At 41.5% G+C, this 12,039-nt stretch overlaps 1 protein-coding gene across 8 annotated transcripts in view; it reads right to left on the reverse strand.

The window, feature by feature from the left end:
* Positions 1–5,468: 5,468 nt before the first annotated feature.
* The window catches only part of LOC306923014 (G/T mismatch-specific thymine DNA glycosylase-like), a 28,370-nt gene continuing 21,799 nt past the window's right edge, over positions 5,469–12,039 (reverse strand). For 6 of the 8 annotated variants that reach the window (XM_079500961.1, XM_079500957.1, XM_079500958.1 and 3 more), the window contains 6 exons: positions 11,557–11,692; positions 10,575–10,657; positions 9,976–10,070; positions 9,701–9,872; positions 7,519–7,644; positions 5,469–6,111 (listed from right to left, as the gene is read on the reverse strand). In XM_079500961.1, coding sequence (XP_079357087.1) covers positions 5,969–6,111; positions 7,519–7,644; positions 9,701–9,872; positions 9,976–10,070; positions 10,575–10,657; positions 11,557–11,692 — 755 coding nt within the window. In that variant the 3' untranslated portion in view covers positions 5,469–5,968. Of the gene's footprint in view, positions 6,112–7,030; positions 7,076–7,518; positions 7,645–9,700; positions 9,873–9,975; positions 10,071–10,574; positions 10,658–11,556; positions 11,693–12,039 lie in introns of all 8 variants that reach the window. The other 2 variants (XM_079500963.1, XM_079500962.1) reach the window with 2 other exon arrangements.

Below are 12,039 nucleotides of genomic sequence, written 5' to 3' on the forward strand. Positions count from 1 at the left end.
CAATGTTAGCAAGTGTTGTCGACATGACCAGCTAACACGTGCATTTGATACATTACATGTATAGTTGTGGGATAATCAACCATCTCATGGACTTGATAAACATGTTTTCCACATGAATAGTTTTGAAACTGATGTAATTTCCAGCCCATGCACATGCTGTGCAGACAAAGGGTAGAACCATGCACCAATCACCCCCATAATGGAAATATTATGATAATGTAATGAGATCATTAATTGTATGATCATAACTATTATTACCAGGCTATTATTAGTACATTGCAAACATTCTGTGGCCCCCAAACAATTGAAAAACGGTCATCTAGATGAGATAGTGCACAACTGCACACATCTCTGCCTTCCTGTTAACTTGTAGGCTACATTTTATGATTTGTTTTATAAAATATGGATACATTGATTTTACATTTCATATATTTTCTCTAGACATAGGCTTGGCAAACTACTCATTGGCTGGCTGTGAGCAATGTGTTTATATTTTGAAAATGTTGGGAGAACTACAGTAGGCACAGTGCCACAGTCACAGAATCATATTATGGTCCCTTGACCCAAATGGAACTAAAACTTGGGCTCGTCCGGGATTTGAACCCGGGACCTCTCGCACCCTAAGCGAGAATCATACCCCTAGACCAACGAGCCTCATACATATAACAGTACATGCAGCGCACTCTTCTCGCCCATCAAAACTGGGGGTTTAGTTTGTAACTGGTGATGTGGCAGATTGGGACAGAGCTGATCTGGTAGAACAGTGCCCTCTGGTGGTTACAAGTTCATTAGACTTTTTTGTTGTGTACTACCCCGAGTGAAATAGTAAGAGAGTGGCGACACTATAGCGTTAGGACTGACTCCCATTGTAACAATGGAATGCGGAAGTGCTCATTCTATCTCAATGGGATAGTTCCAATGTTGTTTGGAATGTTTGGAACTATCCCGCTTTGCGGCGAGACCAAAGCGTGTCGCCACTCTCTTACTATAGAGTGACCAATTATTTGTTTACAAACATTGGGACTGGGCGCACGGGTTAGTAATCAATTCCCAACAGATCTCCAAACCTGTTGTTTTGGGGAGCGCTGGTTTCAGTCCATTCAATCTCCTCTTGTGAGTTGGCTAGTGAGGTGCACCCTAGGAGACATTTATACTTCAAAGCCCAACAGTATTGCGAACAGAGAACAGCTGATATACAAGCTCACAAGCTCGCAGATGCGACTGTTGTGAGCGTAGAGGTCTGCGTGCGCGACACCATGCGGGACGAAGGCCCTGGACCCTCATTGACTTTAATGACGTCAGCTGTAAGTGCTTGAGGGTGAGAGGCTGCAAGGGCTCCAAATTGGTGTTGAAAGAAATGGGACATCACTTTGAAGATGAGTCCGCCATTCATGACACTTTGCATCACTTTATAAAAACTGTCCTTATTCACAGGCAGTGCCTATTTATACATGTCTAGGTCTATTTTAGTATTTAAGCTGATCCGTTTATTATTAGTTTCATAAATACACTTTCCTGTGTGATAGGGGTTGTAATATTCATATATAATATTCATTATAAATTGCATTTCTATATTCTTTTACTTTGCTCATTAGTCATTTCTCATCATGTTTCCCTTATTGTTATTAAATATATAGCCTATCCTTCCATTCCGTCTCCCTTTGAGAACAGTGAGAAAGCACTATTGTGTTTGTTGACATTCTAACCGCGATACATAACTAATTTGCATTAATTGCATACTTAAATGATTGACGTTCGGCGGATCCATATATACTCTATGGGCGGATCCCCCTCATTCCCCTGGTAACGCTATGAACTGTGGGTAATTTCTTTGCCAAAGTCAGCTAAAGTCAGCATCGATGCTGACTTTGGCAAAGGGCACATAAAGGGGCGGGGCTGAGCCCTCACTGACTTACCGATTTCAAATGGGACATCCCTCAAGCCCTCGCAGACTTCACATGAACGCGCAGCTAAGTCAGTGAGGGCTCATTGAGTCAGCAAGGGAGTGGATTGGGATTGGGCCGAAGCATAAATTATACTTGATCTGAGGTGGGTGGGTCTTACAGTACCTTCATGATTCTCAAAGGTATAGGTTCGTTTCCCTGCCCACATCCCTGGTTTTTCCTACTAGGTGCATTTCACCTGTGTTTAGGTGTGATAGAGAAAAATCCATGATGTATATTTTGATAGCTTATGCCTCTCAACATATGTCATAATTGTACACATAACACTTCAGCTTGTAGGAGGTTACATACAGGGAAGCCTGAGTGAAGAGGTCAGCTAGGATACCAAGTCACTAAAGATGGCCTAGGGACACTTTAAGATAACCACCTGTTAAAGCTTGCACCAGCTGTGGGACAGTGACTTTTATCACTCAGGAATCCTTTTAAAGAAGGACCCCTGTGGTAACTTGCTGACTGACCGAAACAGCTTACATGTACACACACACACACACACACACACACACACACACACACACACACAGTAGGTGCTGCCACATGGTCGAAAGAGCTGCGCACGTTCTCGGCTGCGCGTAGCTTAAAGCTTGAGTTTTTAGACAGCTGGTGGATGGAAATTAAGCTCCACCTCCGCCGAAGACTTGCGCGACGGCCAGATTCCCGGAAACGCTCTCCTCCGCTCAAGTCTTCGGCGGAGGTGGAGCTTCTTTTCCATCCACCAGCTGTCTAAAAACTCAGAATTTAAGCTGCGCGCAGCTTAAGAAGTGCGCAGCTTAAGAAAGTTTTGCGCTATGGTGTGGAGACGGTGACACACACACACACACACACACACACACACACACACACACACACACACACGCGCACGCACGCACGCACACACACACACACACACACACACACACACACACACACACACACACACACACAAAGGGACAAAGGTGACACCCACATGTTAGAGATAAGATGGGACAGAGAATCAGGGAGAACGGGAAGTGAGACACAGCAGAGAGAGACAAGGGGGAACCTAGGCGCTCTGCCTGGGACGAAGGCCTCAATATGATGTGACTGTATGGAACGATGATATCAGTAACCTGATGTAAAGCTGACCAATAAATGGAAAGAAGGATATGTGCCTGTGTGGATCTCCGATTCATTTCAACAGCAACTTCAACAAAGGAATTAGGTCAAATCTCCACAGAACCCTGTAAGAAAGATACATCATCCAATACTCACTTCACACGTGTGATTTTTTCTTCACTGGACCATTCTCACATGTCTGGGTGGACCAAAGGAGAAGTTCCCAACTTAATTTCTCTTTTTTTAGGAATATATTAAAAATAATATGCACGTTTTTCACCGATTTTGCCCCCCCATGATAGGGCCCCCCATGAAATCTCTTTTTTTGTTTTTTTGTGAAAAGTCATGATGAAATATCAAAGAAGAGTACCTCAAGTTGCCATGTATTGCTGTACTGCAATATATTTTGATGAGAAATATTTTTTATGGAATATTTTATTTTGGGTAAAATATACCTGTGTTTAGTGATGGTGTAACAAAAAATATGTTTAGTGTTCTAGGGTTAAGCAAACCTTACACACATCAAGCTAACAGCTTGATGTGTGTAAGGTTATCAAAGATGATAATTATGTATAATTTGCACAATAGTAGACTATTGTGCAAATTATACATAATTATCATCTTTGAATGGGCCTGATACCAGCCTTATGATTATGAATATATTATGTGTGTGATATATGGCAATTATGGGCTATTTGTTAAATTGCCACATGCCCTGTTTATGGCCGGGCTAATCTTAATTGGCTTTTAGGATGTTGTTCACTAGCTATCTAATCTTCTTAAACTAGTTGGATGGTTGGGCTGCAGTGTTGTCTTCACTGTAAAGACAGTATATGGCTGACTCTGTTTCATTGGTCATTACCACAAGAAACATTATATTAATCTTTTCTTTCCTTTTGTATCTTCAATTTCTTCCATTTTTTCCTCTGCCTTCTGAAATTGCAGATGGATATGTTCTCTCCGTCCCCCCCTGTCTCTGATTCATCAATCTGGGAACAAGCTAATGGAAAATCACCAAAATTAGCCATATTAAAGAAAGCAGCATATGTCTCAGATATGAGTCATTACTAGGCCTTCACTTCCTATGACCTAGTTTGAACGTATTGGGTTTGATTTTGATGATGTTAATTATTACTATAGGCCTACATACCTTTTGTACTTGATTAGGTATAGTGTTATATTCTATTTTAGAATTCTGATCCGCCTAGTCTGAAAGGTATCCGGAGAACTCGCCGTTTTTTCCGACTCGACGCGGTTTAGTGTATTTTAGTTTTACTTCACCTTCATTTAAATTGCATTGAATTGAGAGAGAGAGGATAGTTGTTTAGAGTTTACACTAGATGAAGTAGCAATGCTAAAGTTTAAACACCAAAGTACCGAAACAATAGTAAACAATATCCTGAATTGGTAGGCCTACTATCATTGGTATTCACATACTCAACTTTTTATCATTATCTAGCAGACCATTTAATTGCACAAAATAATTGGATCACTTTGGAAATTAACTATAACATCTGTGGGTTTGACATACTACACTGATGAAGACAGCATGTTAGCATAACGATGAAGACATTGATGAAGAATTTTCGCTGCGGCGAGTTGGTAAACTGGTGAGTTCTCCGGTATCCGTCTGAAAAGTCACCTCTACAGACTCCACCTTAGCCCATAGCACAACCAAAAGCCTGGACGACCTTGCAGGCGTATGCAAAGGCTAAAATATGTAATTTAGCATATTATGTGGACATAGCATTCTAGTGTTTACTTTTATTGTTCAGACATTCTACTGTTAGACGGATGTTAGGTTCTTAGTTTACCTATGATCCTAGTTGACTGTCTATTTCTATGTATTTGATGTATGATCATGTGTTGTTCTTGCTTACTGTAAATTCGTAAACTCATATATTCCAGATATTTCTATAATGAATGAATTGCATTTTTATAGCGCTTTTCCAAGTGCTCAAAGCACTTTACAATGGTTCATTCATTCATACATTGGGAGGTGAAGCGGCGAACAGTCGACGCCAGCGTCCTCACTTCCCACATTCACAAACCAATGGTGGCAAGCTCACACCGACCAACTCATTGGAGGCAATTTAGCATTCAGTGTCCTGCCCAAGGACACTTCGACATGTGGACAGGAGGAGCCAGGATTCGAACCGCTGACCCATATCATTGGACATTACATTACATTACATTCATTTAGCAGACGCTTTTATCCAAAGCGACTTACAATAAGTGTATTCAACATAGGTAGGGAACAAAAACTACTAATCACCAGAAGTCTTTAGTGCATTTTCTGCAAAAACACGACATGTTCTACCTCCTGAGCCACAGCCACATTTACCCGTTAGTGGCAGATGTAATTAAATACAGCCTACTACTGTTGGATTATTCTCGTAGAAATGCCATTCAACATTTTTTAAATAAAGTTAACGTAACATTTTGTTTTGTGCCAATTTTACATTTTATTTTAAGACCTTTTAAGGTTCCGGTGGGTGAACCTTGTACAAATCGTTTATTACAGAAACCTTAAAACTTGTACAAGCAATTGACCACAAAAAAATCCCATTGTTCAAACATTAAAATAAGTCAATGGTAAGTAACACATGATTTATGAAATGCAATAAATAGTTGTAAGAAATAACAGTGAAAAAATATGTTTATCGGTATCACAGAGCTTGTAAATGGCAGCCCTGAAACAACAAACGGGGCATTTTGTAATATCCATAGCATTCACAGCATCCATAATGATGCTTACTGCCCCATTTACACTTAGTTGTGCCCCTGCGTTGCGTGCCAAAAATGGACAATCTACAAGCTCACAATGAAGGGTTTGTGAGCTTTTATTTTGCTCATTTTCGGAGCACAACAACCAGCGTCGTAACTAAGTATGAAATCAGGTCTTTGGGAAGTCATTCCTACTCTGCTTCCTCTCATGTGGTGTCTTCAAACGTTTGCGTTTCCAGCGGAGCTTGAAGAACCGGAGCGTTGCTGCTGTTACAGTTGATGTCTGGTATCTGTGACATCCACTGGTCATACGTCATGTGACCTGCTACCTGCTCCTTACTATCCATCCCTGCAACACACCGGGACAGGGATGAGGATAGAACGTTGCTGTCGGACAGAAACCTTGCATCTCCATAATACTACTACTAAAATAGCAGACCTAATACATTTAATCCCGTCTGTGTCGAATTCCGTCAGAACTAAATTCCCAATGTGTAGTAGTGGTGAAAGCCGGTATTACACTCAATGTAAACAAGATGTAAACAAATAAAATGGTGTTCAAGCACAGACAGGATCAAACACATACTGTATCTCTTGAAAAATATCCACTAATACGAACTGTATTAGTGGTTCCGAATGTTTCCGAATGGAGTTAACATCCATGGCTACAAGGTCAGCACTTATATGCTTTTTTGTACATGTACAAAAAAGCATATTTTTTGTGTGGGTGGGGGGGGGGGGGGGGGGGGGGACGGACCAAGACTATCATAGATATGAAAGCAAAAGTCAGAGTCGATAAAATACATCCATGATAGTCTTGATCCAAGCCTAGTTTCCACCCAAGAGCAAGAATATGACTACTGACAGTGACAAACGCTCATGGACTCGAGTGCATTCCGTGAACCTCTGCTTTGTCACTATTTGCCAATAGAAGGCTCTGTAGAAGACTGGCCCGGTGATATGAACAGAGGTGGCGCAACTGTCCTTAGATGGTGCTGACCGCTGTGAGCGGTGAACTCTTTTGATAAATGAGTACTTTTTTCCACTGTCAGTCAGTGGACACTTCATAACCATAATTATGAGTAAAATCTGGATTTGAATGGGGAAAAATCTTCAGAGTGAAAAAAATGTCCTTTTGCACACCACTTCAAGGGACAGGTGCGTGCGCAGTCAATGCATGAGATGGGACAAAAGGGAGATCCTGCACACGGCCTTCACACAGTGTTTCTTTTTTTTAAATGCAAATACAACTTTTTGGTTGCACTGACCTTCATCAGGTATCTGTTGCATTTGATTTATTTATTAAATGCGTTCTTTAACAGTTTGGAGAAAAGAAACACAGGAAAGTACAGTTTAATACAAGGTCTCTTAAGAGGATTTATAACCCAAGAAAGCACTATGGCTTGTTTTGTCCTTCATATTCAATTAATCTAAGGTACCTTTTACACTAATTATATTCTTGTAAGGCAGCCAATGCTGCACATTCTATGTGCACAATACATTACCGGATACAACAGATGTTATGTACAAGTGCAACATCTAGTGGCTGAATGATGTCATTGTCGAGTGCCCCTTTAAATGAACCCTGGGTTTTACCATCTAGGACTTTTTTGTTATCCTTTTGGACTAAATATTTTACTGTACCTCCTGGAGGGTATGTTACGGTATTATGTGTGTTACCTGTGTGTTTGGAGATGTTACAGTAGTATGTGTGTTACCTGTGTGTTTGGAGATGTTACAGTAGTATGTGTGTTACCTGTGTGTTTGGTGGAGGGGATGCTGCAGAAGTCGGTGGTCTGCCGTTCTTCTGAATGCGCACCGCCACAGTCCTCAAATTCCGGGTCCACCTGCTCCTCCTTGATTGAGATTCTCTTAGCATCCTCTGCAGAACAAAGTTAAAAACATTTTAAGAATGAAATAAGAAAAACAATGATAGATAGATAGATAGATAGATACTTTATTGATCCCGAAGGAAATTTGTTTTGTCCAACAGCTCCAGTGCAATACATACATACATACAGAATAAAAAGAGCATGAACAACATATACAAAATACATTACATCAGTAAATAGAATGCAGTAGAAAAAGGCAAAAGCTATAAGTTAAAAAGGCATGAGTTAAGAGTGCAACACCACTAAAAAAAACAAAACAAATACGTTAACTGACCAACCCCCTCCCTCCTCGTATCCCCCCCACGGCCCCCATTGATTCATTGTCTCCACCAGGCCGAAGGCATGGGGAGAGAGTATGTTTTGCACTCCGTCCGTGTGTGTGTGTGTGTGTGTCCGTCCTTCCGTCCGTCCGTTACCAGCTAATCTCCGGCACCGTTAACCCGGTCGATGCCAAACCTTGCACACACTCCCTGGATGCCAACGATGAACCTCTGCCCCACATTTTCCAGAACGGCCGGTTATAGCGCCACCATGAGGCAGCTTTTCACATTTTTTACCTAAAACTGCACCGATCTGCGTGAAACGTTGCATGCACACTCCCTAGAGGCCAAGGACAAACCTTTGAACTGCATTTTCCGCATCTGCCTTTTATAGCGCCACCAGGAGGCCGACTTTTGTAAAACACATTTTTTGATATTACTCATCTAGATTCTGTCCAAAAATCTCACACATCGTTACACAGTATCTCTATCTCTATGGTCATGTGCTCAAGTCGGATCCGTCCGATATTTCATATTCCATCCTAATTGGCTATAATTGGCTTTCACAGTTTGCAAGATTGCCCCGTTTTGAACAAAAGCCTCAAATCATGGACGCAGCGTACAATTTACGTGAAATCTTTCACACATTTTCTTACTAGGCTGAGGAATATATCCCACCCTTTTCACATTGACCTGTTATAGCGCCACCAGGAGGCCACAACCTGACCTGGCTTGGTCAGGTTGTGGCCCCGAGGGGCACTTTTTCTAGTTATACAGTCTAATGGCCCTTGGGATAAAGGAGTTCTTAAGTCTATCTGTGCTACATGTCTGGGATAAAAAACCTGTTGCTGAATTTGCTCTTCTGAGAATAAAGTGCTGTGTGCAGTGGGTGACTGACATCATCCAGAATGGCTAGTGTCTTAGCCAGAGTCCTTTTCTCTGCCATCACCGCCAGAGTCAGGCTTGATCCCTGTCACCTTGCCTGCTCGCTTAATCAGTCTGTCTAGTCTGGCTGTGTCCCTCTGTCTGGCGTTCCCTCCCCAAAAGAACGCTGGAGACCACTGACTGATAAAACATCTGCAGGAGCTTCCTGCTGATGTTGAAAGAGGCCAGTGTCCTCAGGAAGGAAGGAGGGAATAAGAAAGATATCTTCAAAGTGATTGAGTTTATAGTGCATAACATACTCATTGGTGAAGTATCAGCGCAAACAGTTGTACTGTAGCCATGTCGATAATCACATTCCCATGTTGTGTTTTCTGGACAAACTGTTGTTTGTGAAACTGCAGAAAGTTAAACCGTAATATTAATTTCATGAATGCGTATCTGGCTCTTGCTTTCCTTTTGTACACCACAGGCTCTCTCTATGTGTGCAATAATAAGCGCCCTCAAGCTAGTCTCGCGTAGCCAGATGATCGGATATCCATGCCTGCCAAGATGTCTTGGGACTTCTAAATTCACTGCAGGGGCTAAAACCGTGTGAAAACAATCCAGAGATTTATTGGGAGAATTTGGGACAGTGATGTGATTTGTTTTCACAGTAGTGGACGTAGGTTTGTCAGGGGACGTTCTGTACACTGTTCTCAACTTCTAGCCTATACATTGGATTTGGATTTAGATTTAGATTGGCCTGTCACAATTATTACAAAATCTCCCAATCGCAATTATTTGAGCTAATCACAGCTATTTTGCATAATCATTTCATAATGTTGAGAAATAGCAGAGATAGCCGATCTGTAAACTCACAACGTGTCTCAATGCAACAAAATAACCTATTTAGTCAGTTTACCTTTTGCTAGCTGAAGATCAAAGGAGTACTTGGTCTCCTCCACATCGTGGCTGGGTGAGAGGTCTTTTACTTTGTCCCGTAGTTCTTTCAGCTTAATGTAGAAATGCACTTTGTCTTGAGCACGAGGAAACTGGGCACACCGTGGACTGGACGACGGCATCAGGTAGCACACCTGCACAGACAGCCACACGTTAGGTTAGAAAGACAGGCATTTCAACAACAGACACACGGGCATTGCAACCACCACGCTGATGCCCATCTGGCTGCATCCTCACCGTTTCGGTCTCTGGGATTTTGTACGGTTGTAAGCCAAATTCAAGGTTGGTTGCCTTCACACCGAAGATCTCTTTGCAGAAGATTTCATAGATGCCTGCAAAAAAACATACATTTACCACACAATGGCTTAACCACTTAAACCCTCTCTAGTCTACATACCGGAATTACAGCGGTATTTGGAATGCAGTTTTCCTTCTACAATACATTTCTTTGCCAAAAATAGCTTGGGTTCAAGTGGTTAAAGGCAGGGCTTAATTTGTGCAGAAGCTGGCCAGAGCCCTCCGGGAAATCTAGAAGGTGCTCGGTCACCTCAAATGCACATACTGTACAATACAATACAATACAATACAATTATACAATACAATACGTATGATGGGAGGACATGTGGAGAGAGAGAGAGAGGAAAACAGAACAAAAAACACCATGATTGACGAGTGATCAAGTAAACGTATGTTCTCTCTCTCCGTCTGATGTCATTCAATTCTCACATCCTAAAGAAAGCATTTCTTTATTTCTTTTGTTTTTCATCAAATAAAACCAATAAAATAAAGATCTATGAAGTTATGTGTATTAGAAATGTGTATTATATTCGTCTTACCTTTTCCATTAAAAGCTGCTATGAGAGGCTTGTATTTCTGAAGTTTCTGCAATAACTGCCGACCACCTTCACGGATCTCTTTACTAGAATAGACATTAAGGAAAATAATAAGAGACACAGCTAGCAATGTGCCCTCCTTACAATTTTCCCATTTCCCCTATTTTATCTGATAAATATTCCACTCGGTGTAATAAGGGTTTTATCTCATGACACCCAGGTCCCTACATAAAATGTTGGGAATACACTACAGTGGCAGTAAATGTCAATACTAGTGTTCAATTAACCCAAGAGACCCCCACAGATCTATTGGATTCCATTTGTACACTGATTCTTAGCCGAGAAGAACTGTTAAGTGATATTATTACACCAACGGTAAATATGTTCTTGAGGTAATTGTTTATCCCCCAAAATCATAAAGGCTAATTTGACCTTTCGGATACACAAATAAGTCGATGTGTCCAAAAACAAAGTTACTGCACTTTGGCTTTCTGTCCAATCAATAAAGGATTAAAAGCCCCAAATAAATCTTACAACAAAAACAAAACATGATGAGTTCACACTTCACAGTGGCACATGCAAAAGATTCAAAGATGCAAAGCTTTGTGCCTTGTATGTTAGTGGCTGAAGTTGAAACCAGCTCAACTTTTTGGTAGCTGTTGTAGCTTTTTTTTTTAATATATATATATATTTATTTATAGAGGGACAGACAGTAGGCTGACAGGAAATGGGGAGAGAGATGGGGGGGGTGACATGCAGTAAAGGCCGTCGGGATCGGGAGTCGAACCCGCGGCACACTGCCAGACTGGATTACCAGCCAAGGTGCCTGGACCGCTGAGCCACGGCCCAGGCGCTGTTGTAGCTTTTGCAGCAGCTACAAACGTCAGATGTATCATTGAATCTTCACGTCGCTGGCTTCCATTGAAAATGAATGGTACACTGTATCGTTGTATCTGTCCGTGTGAAGGCAGCAATAAGTATTCACCTGGACAGGTCCTTGCTCCCTGGCGTGGTCCTCTCCACCATGTTGGTGAAGCCGATGCCATACTTCTCTGGAAGGCTCTGGTCGTGCATGAAGTTCAACTGCTCGTCTGTGAACCCGGCCAGGAACAGACACTTCCCTGCAAGGGGTCACATGACACAGTACAGTCCTCATTGTTATAACTTTGAGAGTAGTGCTGCACAATTGATCGAAAAAAGATCGAGATCTAGATCGAGACACCTACTGTATGCGATCTCATTTCTAAATTTGAGCAAGAATCATGCAAGAATCATTGGCTTTCCAATTCATTTGAGTTACTCTTTTGTTTTTTGCTACAAGAGAGACTAGAGGTTTAAGTTGAGCACTTTGATGTTGTCCTTTTAAGCCACCGTAGACAATAAGACAATAAATATTGTCATGGAAAAAAAATGAGAAATAGTGCAGCACTATTTGAGTGTACAACATGGATAAATTAACACAGGCAAA

The sequence above is a fragment of the Electrona antarctica genome, assembly GCF_951216825.1.
Source record: "Electrona antarctica genome assembly, chromosome: 5".
Taxonomy (NCBI): domain Eukaryota; kingdom Metazoa; phylum Chordata; class Actinopteri; order Myctophiformes; family Myctophidae; genus Electrona; species Electrona antarctica.